The sequence below is a fragment of the Protobothrops mucrosquamatus genome, unplaced genomic scaffold (genome assembly GCF_001527695.2).
Source record: "Protobothrops mucrosquamatus isolate PMUCROS unplaced genomic scaffold, P.Mucros_1.0 scaffold382, whole genome shotgun sequence".
Lineage (NCBI taxonomy): Eukaryota > Metazoa > Chordata > Lepidosauria > Squamata > Viperidae > Protobothrops > Protobothrops mucrosquamatus.
This window is the reverse complement of record NW_015386714.1, coordinates 217752-235021: the sequence shown is the minus strand read 5'-3', so window position 1 is coordinate 235021 and position 17270 is coordinate 217752. Positions and strand designations below refer to the sequence as shown.

At 33.7% G+C, this 17270-nt stretch overlaps 1 protein-coding gene across 3 annotated transcripts in view; it reads left to right on the top strand.

Annotated features, from left to right (window-relative positions):
• The window catches only part of ALCAM (activated leukocyte cell adhesion molecule), a 100734-nt gene that overhangs the window by 72481 nt on the left and 10983 nt on the right, over positions 1-17270 (top strand). Inside the window, exons 7-15 of one of the 3 annotated variants that reach the window (XM_015815892.1) lie at positions 857-984; positions 1353-1482; positions 3982-4094; positions 5638-5773; positions 6154-6281; positions 8482-8614; positions 10559-10597; positions 12892-13009; positions 13745-13786. In XM_015815892.1, coding sequence (XP_015671378.1) covers positions 857-984; positions 1353-1482; positions 3982-4094; positions 5638-5773; positions 6154-6281; positions 8482-8614; positions 10559-10597; positions 12892-13009; positions 13745-13754 — 935 coding nt within the window. In that variant the 3' untranslated portion in view covers positions 13755-13786. The remainder of the gene's footprint in view (positions 1-856; positions 985-1352; positions 1483-3981; positions 4095-5637; positions 5774-6153; positions 6282-8481; positions 8615-10558; positions 10598-12891; positions 13010-13744; positions 13787-17270) is intronic. The other 2 variants (XM_015815890.1, XM_015815891.1) reach the window with 2 other exon arrangements.

Sequence of the window (17270 nt, the reverse complement as noted above, 5' to 3'; positions counted from 1 at the left end):
AGAGAGAGAGAGAGAGAGAGAGAGAGAATATTTAAGTCTTTCATTCCAAAATTCTGAACTACAGTAAAGTTCTACAGTAGGGGTCTTCAAACTTGGCAACTTTAAAACTTGTGAACTTTAACTCCTAGAATTCCTCAGCAAACCATGCTGGCTAGGGAATTCTGGAAGTTGAAGAACTGGAGAAGCAAAACATCTTCAAGAGAAAAAAAAAAACCAAGAAAGTCCAGTTGCCTTTTGAAAAGCACCTTTGGGACAATCATGACCTGGATGATTGAGAATCTACAGAGATACAAATCTTGAAGTTACCAAATTTGGAGACCCCCTTTTTACAGTGACGTTTCACGTATATGAGCAGTGATGGTCAGTGGTTAGAATGCAGTATTGCAGGCTAGCTCTGCCAACAGTCAGGAATTCAGTCCTGCCTGGCTCCAGACTGACTCAGCCTTCCATCCTTCTGAGATTGGTAAAATGAGGACCGAGATTGTTGGAAGCAATATGCTGATATTTGTAAACACTCAGAGAGTGCTCTACAGCGCTATGGAACGGTATGTAAGTCTAATTGCTATTACTATATGCTGATTATGCAGTTACTAAATGGGAAGGTGACATAAGTCTTGAGAACACCATTTGGAGAGGAAGAGTAGAAGCTCTGAATCAAGATTGCCACACTGGTTATTTGCCAGCTAAGACAGCCCAATATTTTGTCAAGACAACCCCAGGCTAGCCCCAGCACTTTTATTTGGCATAAAGTTCTTGATTCATAGAGCTTTACTGCCTTTGATTCATACATGTTTATTTTACCTATCTTACGTATTTGCAAAAGTCAGATTATTAACCAATTTATGTTGCTTTACAGATCCCACTGAAAAGGTTCAGATTGAGATTCTTTCACAAAGAAAAACAATAAAGGAAGGTGATAACATTACCCTAAAATGTTCAGGAAATGGTAATCCTCCACCTCAGGAGTTCTTATTTTTCATCCCAGTAAGTATTGCTTATCTGTCAAACCTCTTAAATTTGGGAAAGACGCAATTTGGTTTAGACAAGAGGATCTCTTTCTCACACTATTCTGTTAATCAGCCTCACATCTTTCCATTCCTACCTTCCCGGTTATTTTTTTGTTTTTTCCCCTCTAAATTTTATTCAGTTTTATTTTTAAAATGTGTACACTACAACAGTATACACTAGTTCACTATGTGATATCATCAAGTTTACATAAAATTTATCAAGAAGGCTGAAGCAAGAAACAATAGTACAAAAAAACCTGAAAACATAAGTAAACTTCTGTAGAAACTATACACAAAATCTTATTTTACTGTATTGCAAACTTTTATTTAACATTTTTTTAAAAGGGAGAGCTGGGACCAATTCGAAGTTCCAGTTTTCATGTGTTGACTGATGTAAGAAGAAATGCAACAGGCAAATACAGATGTTCTCTGACTGATGAAAGTTTGATAGATTCCACAACAGTTACAGTACATTGTAAGTAATTTTCTTTCATTCTTTCTTGTAGTCGTACATCATTTTGTAATATATGCCAAGGCTTTTGTCTCTTGATTAAATTATACATGGATGTTTCTGTCAGAGTTAAGCTAAGTTTTTTTTTTTAAAAAAATTCATATCTGAGATTTATTTTAAAAGTTCAGAGGTATGATTTTTTTCCATTCATCTGTTTGTTTTTCTCTTTTTGCCTCTAATGTTCTGATTTTGTTTTTAACTGATATTCAGATTTCATGTGGAATATAAATATTTTCTTATTTTCTTATCTTTAACATTTGGACTGCTTAAAGCATAAAGAAAGAGAATATTGTATTATTCCACAGTTATAATATGGTGGTTTTGTTATTGGGGAGGTAGGAATAGAGAGAGAAAGATATTCTAGAATTAAGGATTAGAGACTGCATTTGTATGTCACATAAGATGTATGGTTAGCATAGTCCATTGAAAGGGAATGCCCTCAGTTATTATTTTTCTGCATTTTTGTGTTTCTGCATATCAGAAAATATTGATATAGGTGCCCTTGCTTATGAATATAATCCTATTTTTCCTATTTGCATTCCTTTATCATAGGATAAAATACACTATCAAAAATTGTCATGAGGGTTTTTGGGTTTATAGGAAATAATTCATCATAAAGCACACAAAAACTCTCATTTCTTCAATTCATCTAGAGTGAGTGGAATGAGACTGTGGCAGAGATTTATTTCTGCTTGAGCTAATATATCTGTAGGTTTTCTCTCAGATAGACATTTTAGTTGCTTAATCATAGGATTTAGTTGATTTATTAATAAATCTGTCAGTATGCTCACCAATAATAGTGTGTTTCTGAAGGAAAAAAAACCCCGTTTTTAGTATGTACATGCTTGCATCAAACTAGGAACATTCTTAATAGAGGTTTTAAAATACAAAAAATAAATAATATCTTTGTAAGAAGATGTGCTTCTTTATACTTACTACATGTGTTTTGTATGTTTTCCTGGCCAGGATTTACAAATGGCTTTTGGTCATACTCCCAAAATAATGGGTGGAACAGGAAAACCTTAACAGGACAATAAATGTGATTAGGGGACTGGAGGCTAAAACATATAAGGAACGGTTGCTGGAATTGGATATGTCTAGTTTAACAAAGAGAAGGATGAGGGGGGACATGATAGCAGTGTTCCAATATCTCAGGGGCTGCCACAAAGAAGAGGGAGTCAAGCTATTTTCCAAAGCGCCTGAAGGCAGGACAAGGAGCAACAGGTGGAAACTAACCAAAGAGAGAAGCAACCTAGAACTAAGGAGAAACTTCCTGACAGTTAGAACAATTAACCAGTGGAACAACCTGCCTCCAGAAGCGGTGAATGCACCAACACTGGAAGTTTTTAAGAAGAAACTGGACAGCCACTTGTCCAAAATGGTATAGGGTTTCCTGCCTGAGCAGGGGGTTGGACTAGATGACCTCCAAGGTCCCTTCCAACTTTATCATTATTATTATTATTAATATTATTAATATTATTATTATTATTATTAATAATAATATTATTATTATTATTATTATTAATATTTATTTATTTATTTATTTATTTACTCTTGACTTGTTTGGCAGTTCCTTGATTGGGCTGTTGTTTACTTGATTGTTGACCCGATGTTAATGTTGGAGTTAATCTATGCTCCTCTGAGTGCTGGTTGCTGATGGGAAAGTGGTTTGGTCTTTTTGTTCCTATTTTGGCTTGTTGATTGTCTCTTTTGTATAGTATGTAGATATTGTGTATGTCTGTTTATCTGTTGATGGCTAATTTATCAGTTTTTTGAAACAACAATAATGAATGTTGGGTGGTCAGAAAAGATAAGCTAAGATAGGAAAAACAAATATGTGCCATGTGAACTAAAATTTACATAGTGTGTCAATGCTGAATGTTTTAACAACCACGTTTTAACAACAAAAGTAAATTTGATGGCGCTGGAGGTGCTTGGTGAATGAATTATAACTTTTGGATTTTTTCAATTAATTCTGAAACCGCTGTACTGCTGGTGCTAGAATGTATCATGGAAGCAAGACTGAAGAAAGAAGTAGTTGTATTGAAATGCCTCTTACTCTTCTAAATATTGTTTCTTTAAAGAAAAAAAATATACAGATAGAGTACTTCTTACCGTTTTCTCATTTTCATATTTTTCTTTACTGAAAAATCTTTTTAAAGTAAAAAATGAAGTGTTCCATTTTATGCTATCCATTGATTACACATATATGTATGTTTGTGTGTATATTCATTCACTTACAAACACACATGCAGTACATACACACATATAGTACTGAACATGCAAATATTTCTTCTTCAGAAGTTTATTTTCAGTCCTTTTGTGAAAAGTAAACGTCTAATAGTTGCAGCTATAACTGAAATTACCAAACAATTCTGCCTTTTCTTTCTTTTTTCCCTTTTTTAAACCACAGTAAGCAATGTTTATGAACATAAATAACAATCCTGAATTTCTTCAACATAGATTTGGATTTGTCACTTACTCCCAGTGGAGAAGTTATTAAACAGATTGGAGAAGCATTGCCTGTATCTTGTACAATTTCTTCCAGTAAAAATGCTACTGTATTCTGGCTGAAGGTAAGTATTTTTAACTTGGCTGTTCTTAACTCATTACTATATCTGGAACGATGATCCTTAAAGTTCATCAGAACCTAAATGGGTGCACAGTCTAAGGCCAAAGACCAAATGCAGCCCTCTAAATATTGTGCACAGATATTAGAACTCTTCCAAAATTGTTTCCTAAATTGTAATGTTTAATATGCAGAAGAAGGAAATTATTAAACATGGGCAAAATACTATCTACATTTAATGCATTGTTGAGTTTAATTTAAACTTGGAAAAAGCTTTCTAACTATTAGAACTGCTTGACCCAGAACCAGTTAAAACTGTCAAATCCTCAAACAGCTGTTTTACTTTTCTGAAGATTTGAGTGATAATCTCCCATAAAATTGCTTCATGAAGCAATACGGCCCTTCCATTTTAAGCAGTGAAACAAAACGAGTGTGTTGTTTCTGTTTGCTTAGCTACTCCTTAGCATAACACTTGCACAGAAACCTCTTCTGGTAAATTCTGAAGAATGCTGAGTAGTCCTCTCAAAAATTTCTGTTGGATCCAAAGCATAGTCCATGTAAGAGTTATTTGAAAGAATTAAAAAAATGCAAGTTGAAGCATATTTGCAATTGCCTCTTCACTTTGAGGAGAAAAATGAGGTTGTCTCTGTATTGTGCATTTCTTCTTAGAAATGTCTTCTAAGACATTTTGTTCAAGCCAAAACTAATTACTACAAGATCTGGTGGGCTCCTCTTTCCTGGACACTTCTAAGCAGAGACTAGATAGCCATCCGTTGGCTTCAAATTTATAGAAGGAAATTACAAGCTCTGCTTTAATTTAGAAGAGGGGATTGCATTGCATAACTTGTGGAAAGTTCCCATGACAAATTGAGAAGTGGATATAAATATTTTTATTGATAAATACAATAATAAGGGTCAAGATGTACTGTAATCATTTTTTAAAACATAAAAAATGGGTTTTAGTGCAGATAACAATGTAAGTAGTTTTTTTTATTTAGTATTAAATACAGTTTAATTGGAGAATCAGTAAAAATTGTTTGCTAGTACTCTCCAAAGTGCTTAGTTCAGTGATGGCGAACTTATGGCATGGGTGCCAGAGGCGACACTCAGAGCCTTCTCTGTGGGCACGCGCGCTGTCGTCCCAGTCCTAGGCCTTCAGCTGGGTTTTATAAAACCTTTTTGCTTTAGGCCTCCGACACCGTGTGCAAAAAAAAAAATAATTCAATCAATCAGTCAATTTCAACTTCTCGCAGGAAAAAAAATCTTGCAAAGTTGGAATTGATAATTGATTGATTGAACTTTTTAGTCCCACCCAGTCTGCCATTACCACCGCAGCCACGCCCAGCCAATGGGCCACGCCCAGCCAATGGTGGGCCACACCCACCCGGCACCCGACAATGCATAAGTGGGTTTTGGATTGCAGTTTGAGCACTCGGTCTCTAAAAGGTTTGCCATCACTGGCTTAGTTCAAACTAATTGAGTTGAAGAATTTTGATTTTTTTTTCGTTGAAGAAAATAGGTTCCTAAGGATATGGGCTTTTTTTTAATAGGATAATAACAGAATGCGGTCAAGTCCTTCTTTTTCAAGTTTGCAGTACCAAGATGCAGGAAATTACATCTGTGAAACAACTTTACAAGAAGTTGAAGGCTTAAAGAAAAGTCAAATTCTGACACTGATAGTACAAGGTAATGTAGATTCTTACTATTCTATATTGTTGTTGTGTCTAGTTTGTATGTTGCTACATAATTATGAAATGCCCACCAGCTATAAAATACTCAAATCTAATACTACAAAAAGAAATAAAATTAAAAGTGTTTGTCTAGCTTTTAAGAAATAAAAGTATTTTTTATGATTCAGCATCATGTCTCTCTCTGCATCTGTGTATGTCTACATACACACATACACACACATATATGGGGCATGAAAAATATGGGCTTGAATAAGATTAAGTGGTTTCAAATTTGTACTGTTTAATGTATTTTAATTGGTCTTGAATCCCATGGTGATTCAGCACTATGAATGTAGCAATAAATAAACAATTTAAAAAATTGTTTTGCATTTTAAGGAAAGCCTCAGATCAAAATGTCGAAGAGAACCAGCCCAGATGGATCTTATAAAACTATAGCCTGTCATGTAGAAGGATTTCCCAAACCTGCAGTACAGTGGACTAGCAGTGGAGGTGTCATAAATAAAGCAAGTAATTTTCTCACTATTTTTTGTATGCTTATTTCAACTGCAACAGATACAGCATTGTGAACTTCTTACTGCCTTCTGAACTTGGTTGTTTCATTATCAGACTAAAGAACAAAAGATGGCCTGCTGCCTTTTTCTGGTATTCTGGGTTGCTGTAGTGAGTTTGTACTCATCTAAATAATGTTCTTACACAGCAGCTCTTGTGACAGGTTGGGTTATTACTTTGGTAATGGAACGTTTAGTAAATGTGAGTGGTTTTTCAATGGGCTTCTGTTTCTAATTTGCTGCATTTCCTCTGCTGATGAGGATATACAGGAAGGGTAGTGTGTTGATATTTTCTTATCTCCTTATGAATTTTATTCCTTGAAAATGCTGTTGATTATTTCATCTAGTTGTTCCTTTTTTATTATGACAAAGATGTCATCTACATACCAGATCCATACTTTTGATTTTATGTGTGGGAGTTCTATAGTTTCTAAAGGCTGCATTAGAGTCTCTGCTTTCTGAGAATGGTGATCTCATGGGTGTTTCTCTGATTTGTTGGTATATTTGTCCATCAAACTAAAAGTAGGTAGTGAAGCAGAGTTGATGAGTTCCATGATTTGGATCTTAATGTATTTGGTTTGGTTGGGTGTGCTGTGTAGTACTGCTGCCATGGATTATTTTGCTAATTCTGGGCCTCTGGCTGTAAAAAATCAACTGAAATCATAATCTCATCTTATTCTATTATTAGATCTTTGATTTTTTTGGAGCCACTTTATTGGAGAATTAATAGAATATTTTCTCATGAATGAAGACAGTAATAAAAAAATAGAATATTTTCTCTCCTTTCTGAGTTGCTCAAGCTTTTTTGTAAGTTCTTTAGCTATGTTGTATGTTGAGATCCCTGATAATGATGGAGTTGGACAGAGAGATATGTTGGGCTGTGTATTTTGGGGCAAAGACGTATGGGACGACAGGTATACTGCTTTTTATCCACCATTGTTTTTCTTTTCTGATTTGACCATTCTTAGTTAGGACTTTAAGGGTTCTCTTGATCAGGTTATCTAGTGTCTGTATTGGGTTGCTGTTTACTGGGATGAAGTTTTTTTTTTTATTCTTTGGCTTTTTGAATGCATTGTGATCTGTACATTATCAATATACAACTTACTGAAGCAATTTACAGTTCAGTAAATTGTATATTGATAATGTATAATCCATAATGCATATAACAAGTACAAAAGAAAATGAAGGTATAGTACTCTTGTTTCAAGTACAATTTCAAATAATAGTTAATTATATATTTAGTTAAATTTTAATTTATAAAGCAAACCATCATAATTTGTGTGGTATACATAAAAAATTAAAAACAATCAAAAAATAAATCAAACAAATAATATAAAAATAATGTAACAAAGTACAGTCATGCTCATAGTCAAGTGTAAGGAACAGGTTTTCAACAGTTCCTAGTGTATATAATATTGTTATACTAATATAAAATCAAACTTCAAAACTGCACTGGTTTTGTTATAGGATAAATTTACTTTATATACACACATACATGCATAGCATGCAATTAACTGGATCATAATTTTTGCAAATTAAGGTTTTTATTAATATAAATAACCAATAATAAGAGAGTTGGTGACTAAAATATCAGGCTAGAAATTAAGAGAACTGAGTTCTAGTCATGTCTTTAGCATGAAATCAGCTTAGTGACTTTGGGTCAATCACTCCCTCCCATCCTAGGAAGAAGGCAATGGCAAATCACTTCCAAAGTATTGCTAAGAAAAAAATGCATGGATCAGTCAATGTAATTGCCAGTAATCAAAGGTGCAAAAACAAGCAAAAAAAAATCCCATTTAGTAGCATAGAAAATTGATCTAGAGACTACAGCAGTAGATATAGGTGATGGATTTACTTATTATCAGAATTGCCTTATCATAAAGACGTGGCAAATTAAGTAAGTAAGTAAGTAAGTAAGTAAGTAAGTAAGTAAGTAAGTAAGTAAGTAAGTAAGTAAGTAAGTAAGTAAGTAAATAAATAAATAATAGAAATAAATAAACAGTAGAAATCAGAGTACTAGGGTATGTACACAGGTTCATGCATGTATGTCATTAATATAGTTAGCCAAAGAGAATGAATAGGCATGCACACATACAAACCTGTCCCTACAGATTCTTCCTACTTTGAAATAACCGTTTTGAAAACTTGTTTCCAGACAGAAGAGACTAAATATATCAATGGAAAATTTATTAGTAAAATCAAAATTGCTCCTGAAGAAAATATTACATTAACCTGCATTGCTGAAAATCTACTAGAAAGAGCTGTCACATCTTTGAATGTATCTGCTAGTAAGTATTTATTTATTTTTAATATATTAAAGAAGAAATATGAAGAAAAGTCCAAAGGTGATTTTATTTCATTATTCATTTACCCTTACATAACAATTCTTAGTATTCTTGCTCACGTGTAGGTGGCTCCATGTTAGAATTTTGTTTATGAGTTACTTCATTGTCCTCCCATTAACAAAAGACATGTATATTAGCATCTTATTTCTTAGATTTGTGTCACCATGGTAATTTCTGATATTTGTTATTTTTCCAGAATATCTGCAGAAAAGCAAATGAATTTGATTGTACTTACACACTGTTAACTGATTAGTCTCCATACTATCTGATCCCATAATAAGAATTCATCATCTCTTGGTTTTATATATTTCATTCTTGTTGTCATTCTTTTGAAAAAAAATTCTTGTAATCTGAGAACTACCTGTTTTCTTTTTAAAAGAGCAATCCTATAGGTGGGTTGATATCTAAAGGCAGAGGAACCATTTAATCCAGACCTTGCTTGCATCATAGTAGCAGGGTAAAAGAGACGGCAAAGTTTTTCTTCCATCTGTATGGACATATTCTTCCCCTTGGTTGTTCAATAAATATATTCATGTAATTAACCAAGAAATACAGTCCACTGAATTTATTGAGATTTGCTGCTGTGGTAGACTATTGTTAACGTGACAACAGGTTACCAATTTTAAGTTAAGCAATGCTACCTCAGACCTGGACTAAATTATGTCTCCATAATTAATGGTTATAATAGAATACATTGAGAAACTTCTGTTTTCATTTTTTAAATATAATTCAGGGTGCTGTCAAAGTTGAGAGCCATTAATGATAGTCAACACTCTTATTCAGTGCATGTAGTCTTTGAGTTTCTCATTTTTCTTCTCGTCAGCATAGCACTAATGGAAAATCAGTTATTACTGAATATGCAATTTAGCAGCGGTTCTAAAATAGGTTCTGTAGTATGAAAATTTCATATTATTAATACACTTTTTAGTCATTCTTTTAAACCAGTCCTTTTCCTTAAGAAATCACCAATGGTGTACAATTTCTTGCCATAAGTATGGAAAGTAAACTTTGTAGAAACTAATGGATGAATGTGCATTATATATGAATTCAATATGGTCATGACAAGAGGAATTATAATCATTGTCACTAATTACAAACTATTCAGTGGTTGTCTTTAACACACAACTACATACTCATATGAATAAATTATAACAGGAATTAATGCTGTTGAATTATCTGTTTCTTATGTTCCAATTCTGAATTATGATTAATGTGCTGTCTCCAGAAGAACATGTGAAGACCAACATAACAAATAAGTGCATAGTTTGTGCACAATAGACAATTATGTAGTTAGACAAATTATTAACCACTCAAAGAATAAGCTTATCATATTATAAAGATTTACTTCTATATATAGAACACTTTTGTACCATTTACCAAATTCCTGAAATGTATAAATTATATTATTCCCAGTTTTGCAGCCTATACTATGGGATTTTTTCAGTGAGGCTATCCAGGGCAATTCCTATGAATTGTTTGATGGCTCTTCTCATTCTGTGTAGGGTCTCCAGAAGAGTTGATCAAAGGTTGACTTCTAAATTCATTCATGGTGCTAAAGTTTAATCATCTCTCTGTCTACAGTAATAAAGTGACAAAAAGTCAGAATGCAGGACAAAACAACACATAAATACTTCTTCTGACTAGGCATTTGTAAGATTAAACTTGTCATTTTTTAGAATAAAGCATTTTCACATGATGCATTATAGATACAAAATAAAGATTGCTGCCTTAAAAATAAGATTAATCATTTTGTTTTGAGGCTGATGCTGCATTAAGAATATTTTGGGCTCAGCTGAAATATAGATTATTAAATATCTTTAAAGGTGGAAATTTTGAAGGTGACTTAGATATCAGCAGCTTTATTTTGTTGTTGTTCCTTTGTTTCAGTAAGTATTCCAGAATCTGATGAACCAGAAGAAAAAAGTGGTAAGAACATAAAAATATTCCACATTTAATACTATTAATTCAAAACAGGTATACTTATTTTTCTGGATTAAGGGTAGGGTTCTAAAAAGGAAAATAAATAGAAATAATTTTAAATGCTCGGTTTTACTGCTATGCAGTCAAAATAGTACTAATACATCACTATGTAAAATAAAAGTTTAACTCAAACATCATCATGCAATTTTCATTGGAAACAGTAATAATGTCCAAGATCTTAACTGATTTCAGAAAAGTCAACATTTGCCTAAATCTAAATCTAACCTAAGCACACAAGGATAGTAAGAAAAAGTTGTATTTTTGACAAATTTACATTGCTCTTCATATGGAACTAAAATAAGTATGTAATACAGTGGTACCCTGGTACTCCTTTGAAACTCATCAAATTTAATGCTCAATGCATTTTGACATGAAAATATTGTCCTGGTACTCATCATTTGTTTGGTACTCAACATACAAGCTAGAACTTGTCGATGTCGACTGCCTGTGACTCCCTACATTATTCTGTATAAGAAAAAAATGTTTGGTTCTCATTTCTGGTACTTATCGTGCCTCCCAGATCCAATTAACAATGAGTACTGAGGTACCACTGTATTTAGTATTTAACAGTATTTAATATATGATATTTAACAAAGAAGGCTGTAATCCTTAAATCATTTACTCCAGAACTTATCTCCTAATTCTGTAGTACCTTATGTGTCTGTCTGTCTGTCTGTCTGTCTGTCTGTCTGTCTACCTACCTACCTACCTACCTACCTACCTACCTACCTACCTACCTACCTATATCTATATATCTATATCTATATCTATCTATAGATAGATAGATAAATAGATACAGATATAGATAGATAGATAGATAGATATATCATCTATCTATCTTCTATCTATCATCTATCTATCTACCTATCTTTCTTTGTATACTGTATTATATAGACTTAACAAAGAACCATTTTTTTATTTTGCAGGAAAAAGTACAGAAACCATTTATATTAGTTTCTCACCCAGTATAATGGCTCAAGTGTTCTGACATTGTCAAAAATAATCTATTTGATGGGTGCAGTTATGGCAACTGATCAAATTGACTAGATAATCAAGAACACAGTTTTTAAACAGTATCCAACAGCATTTATACTCAATGAAAGTCTGTGCACAGAAGAAGCCTCTATGATAGATAAGATAAGATAAGATAAGATAAGATAAGATAAGATAAGATAAGATAAGATAAGATAAGATAACATTTATTGTCATTTTTTTTACTGTGGGCACAACAGCACACATCAAAAATGAAATGCTAAATCTGCATTGAGATTTAATGTAAAATAGAAAATATTTGGCAGTTTGTGTGGTTCTGTTTTTCCTTTTCTTTTCCACCCAGAACTAGAAAATCTCAAGCTCAAAAAGCCTTTAGAGCAGTGGTGGCAAACCTATGGCACATGTGCCAGAGGCGGCACTCAGAGCCCTCTCTGTGGGCACGCGTGCCATTGCCCCAGCCCTGCCTCCCCCCACAGCCACCTCACCAGCAGCCCCTGGAGGAGAGTTGCCCCCGGGCGTGGCCCATGCAGAGCAGCGCAGCGGGGACAAGACTCTGCCCTCGCACCCCATTGCATGCAGATGATGCTGCAGGATGTAGGTGGAGGGCGTGGCTGCCATGGTGCTACAGTGGGACGTGGAGGCTGGGGCAGGGCTGGCAGAGCGGGTGGGCGGGGCGGGGGCAGTTTTTGGGCACTCGGTCTCTAAGAGATTCGCCATCACTGCTTTAGAGGAAACTTGTGAAGGTCTGCTAGGAGTGAAGCAAAAAGGATTAAACTAAAAAAGAACCCTATCCCACCCCCCACCCCCACCCCAGGCTTCAAACAATAGGAAAATAGCTAAACTAAATGTATTCCTTCCATGCTGACAGTTGGAGATAAATTGCTTATCTCATTTAGCAAAACTTGATTGGGCATAGGATTGCTCTGCCTATTCCTAATGCTTCAAAGGTAGATTTTTTCAGACAGTTCTCAGACTGCAAAAATCTCATTTGTAAAATCTGTGCCATCCTTGTGAAAAAAGGGCAACACCAAAATGTTGATAAGGCAAATGGTTTAAGGATTGCAGCCAAGATAACTTTATACTGTAAAATATGTACCCTCTCATAATGGTAACTTTTTGTTGTTGCTGCTGCTTCTAAATAAGCTTTTGAATTTAAAAATTCTTTTTGGATATTATAATCTATAGTGTGTGTTCCATATTTTATCTTCTTCAAAGCACTCCATCATCCCTTTCTTCTTTTGATTTAGATGATAATAGGGAAAATATTAATGATCAGGCAAAATTGATAGTGGGAATCGTGGTTGGTCTTCTTCTAGCAGCAACGGTTGCAGGTGTTGCTTACTGGCTATACATGAAGAAATCAAAGTAAGTCTTCACTGACATTCTTAATATTTTATGGAAATAAAATATGTTACCTCATTAAATCTGCTTTCTATAGCATTTTGTAAAAATAGGCAAAGTATGTTTCTGTGTTTATTTGTCTAAAATGTTTTTCTTGTCCTTTATCAAAAGTAATTCCATGGCAGTTTGCAGGTTTTTAAAAATGTATGAATGTATCAAGTGCAGAAATAAATAATGAGACAGCACAAAAGATATACTGGTGTAGGCTTTCACAGCTGGCGTCAATTAAAAGGGGATGAGCATTCTAGGCTAAATGGCTATGGGCCAGTTCTCTGATATCATGACATTTCACTGGCAGTTGTGGCTGGCATGTGCAGAAGCAGTGATTTTTAAGTCCAACAAAAGATAGATGGAAATAGAGATAGAGATAGAGAGATATAGGTAAAACATCCCCAATGGGAAAAGTACAGATTGTAAAAATAATTTATAAATCAATTAAGTAAATCCAAATAATTATTCACTCACCTATGGATGACATAAATCCACTTTCATCAACAGTGATTTAACACATCCAGTGCATTTTAGACAGGTATATCAGTCAAAAGCTAGATTACTTAATCACAAACACAAGAGCCCAATCAACGACTGATCAGAGCTGCTGACAAGTTCTCCTCAACCTAATATCCACTCATAACTCATTGTGATTATTAGTTGAGATACCCATGTGACTGAACCCATTTTTTCTGACATTTTTTATAGCAGTCAATAAGCAAATGATGTCATTAAATAACAGCACAGTTGGTAAGTGAACCCAATCTTTTGAATCGACTTTTTTTTTTGGCCACATGATCATGAGTTTCTACAACCAGTTGTAAATGTGAGTCAGTTGCCAAGCAACCATAGTACAGTCACATGACCACAGGGGGTCAAGTGACATTTTACAATACTTATTCCAAAGCCATCATAATTTTGAAAAAACATAAAACCACCAGTTGTAAGTTAAGGACTTCTGTATGCTATGGAGCAGATCATTTTGCCTCTGAAAAGGCTAGCCACAGTTACCAGAAAAATATCAGAATGCTAGAAATTAGACTCTGATCATTTAGCAGGGAAGCCCTTCACATAAGCACATAAACTTTTATGTAAATAGTTCAAAAACTGCAGCATTTTTTCCAAAATTGCATTTCTCTTAATCCATAGACAAAATGCCGCTCTGTAATTTTTATCCACCTCATTTATGATGAGGAGAGTACAAAAGAAAAAAAAATGGACTCAGTTCAGTGTATTGGGAATGGGAATATTGCAAGGACTTATCTACTCCTCACCTAAAAATAGAAGAATATCATTATGGGACTAGTCCTTTCTCTAGCCACCTATTAGATGGTTAGCTAATAAGATTAATAAGTTTGAATGTTGTAACTAACCACAAAATTGTTTAAAAATAAGCAGATACTGTGTTGTCTTAAGAAGCACTTGTTAGATAGAAATAATCACCATAGGTATTACTTTTCACTCATGTTAATTACAGTGTCTCCCTAGGTAATTGCAGTGGACATGTTGTAACTGTAATTAGTTCATTTGGACCTTTATTAAGACAAAATAAGGCATCATATTGTCAGAGTAATAGTTATCAGTAAATATCCCCCATGGCCTGAAGTTAACTGCTATGTGTGTTGTTAGTGGTTCCTTAATTCATGTTAACTGAGGCTCAGAGGACATGAAGTTCTATGTGTACCTCACAAAATCATCCTTTTATGAAATGCTAAAATGTTTAAGATATGAAAAAAAAGACCTTTGGTGTAGTTTATGCGTTTTCCTTTGTTTGAAAAAAATAATTTATATATAAAATAATGTTTTATACAACTGAGGTTTAATGTTACATATTAGCATGATTTCTTAACTATCTGATGTATCACGATACTCTAAAAATTCAAAATATAGTCCATCTATTTGCTTATTTGTAAAGTAAGCTCTTTGTCAGCTCAATGTTGATATTTAAAAAGTAGTGTTATTTACTGCAAATTAGTATTCAATTAATGTTTGAAATAGCATAACTGCTTGCTATTCAGGGACATGGTAGTATGTTTGAAATAAACAAGACCCGATTTGTTTATTAGTAAAAAAACAAAATAAAAATTACTCTTTTATATACTTTATTATGCCCTTGGCTTTGGACATCTCCTATCAAGTTTTCCTCGGAAGAGTTGAGTGGAATGGAGTTTGTTTTTGCTTTTGCTTTGCAGAACCCATTAGCCTGCAAGTTACTTTCCACAGTTATTCCCTGAGTTGAAGTAAACTGGGACTCCTTTAAATGTGGGAGTTGACATGCTTACTCACTATATGTCAAGTGAGAAGGCAGGAAAATCATATGCTTGATAGCTTTTGACTTTATTTCTATCCGCTGATAGTGATTCTTAGAACTAGATTGGGGAACCAACAGCCATAAAAAGGCTGCTGATATAAATCTGATAGTGCAAAGTTTCAGGTCATTTGATAAGCCTTCATGCATACATGAAAGGTGTCTGCTGTGTAGAAAGCCCTGTGCTATGTGATAACATGCTATTCCCATGGCCAAAACCACAGCGCAACTTTATAGAGAAGACCAGCTGTTCATTTCTGGGTTCAATTCTATTTCTGGATATTCTGCTTGAACAAGGACTGAATTAGTTTAATTACAGTGAATGAAGTTGCTTTCCAAAACTAAACTAAATAAGTAGCCTTGCATTGTGGCCTTTTCTGTTCTTAAAATTTCTTCCTAATTTCTTCTGCTATTCTATCAGTAGCAGTCAGGTAGACCAGCTAAAAAAAATTATATAACAGCTGCAGTTCTAGAAATTTAGTTATGCTTCATAGTTACCAGCTATTCAGGCAAAACTAACTATATGTATTTCTTTTACATAAGGAGAGTTTGAAATAACTTTGAAATTTAATGAACATTCAGTTAACTAACACTATAATTTAAAACATATCATATTGCATTTGTTCTAATACTGTAATAGTGTACAACACACACACAAATAAACATGTCACATTATATCACATTTTCATTTCCATTCATTTTCATTGGCTGATATCTTAAAAGGATGAGAAAACCAATACTAAGACATCAAACGTATTTTAATGGTACATTGTATAGAAGTTATTATTATCTCACTATCAGTTAGGACTTAGGCTTTAAATGCTTTAAATGCTTTCTGTCTTGCTTAAAAATTTGATCTGGCACTTTTACTACATACAGAGGCCTAGGATTAATTTTATGTTTTTATGTCATGATAACCTGTCCATACACTGCTTTTATTTAGCTATTACTTCTATTGCCATCCATACAGTCTATTTCCTTTTTCCTTTTTAAAATTTATTTCTTTAAATGTATCAAAATAATCAATCAGCAAATTGTCCTTTATTATTTATTTGCTGGATTTGCATACCTACTGCTGAACTTGTTTTATTACGTGCAATAATAATATAAATGTGTTGTAGTTCACATTAATTTATGAAGAGGGCCAATTGGCTTATCATCAGTTTATTTAAAACTGATAATGAAATTAACAGAGATTATGATGGAACTGAATGTTGCTAAATTATAGATAATTACCAGACCTATCATTTTAGAATAAACCTAATCACTTAAAAGATTATTACAGGTAATCTATTTTGAGCATGAATGTGTGCCATAATAAAATAATTGTTGCTGCTTTGATGAAAACAGTGACAACATATTTAGCAAAATAAGATTCAATAGAAACAGCTGTCCAGGAAGTGGAAGTATTTTCTATTTTTAAAATCTTCTCTAATGCATAACCCACTCATTAATTTTGGTGTTCTTATCAATCATCCTTCTCTGGCACTTCTGATCAGTTATTCACATCACGCCTGTGATGAAAACAGGCCAGAAAGTTATTTCTCTTTGTGTGTTTTCGGTCTGTTCTGTTTTAATATAATCCCCACCACCACCTTTGGTGAGACTTTAACATGTGGCATTATTAAAGGTGATTTTAGATTTATAGTTATTCATCAGAATATCCTACATTTTCCACTAAGAACAAAAGTATTTCACAAAAATAACTGGGACCTAATTAGAGGCTTACTATATATATATTCAGCAATAAAAACAAAAATACGACTCTTGGGAATATTCATTATAAAACAAAGCGACCACCAAGAGAAATCTATAAAACATATAGAGTTTAATCTACCAAGCTTTCGTCAAGTGCACTTGACATCATCAGGGTTAAAAAGGCAAATGCTGGGAAGGTTTATATACAGTCGTTCAACGCCTGCTTCC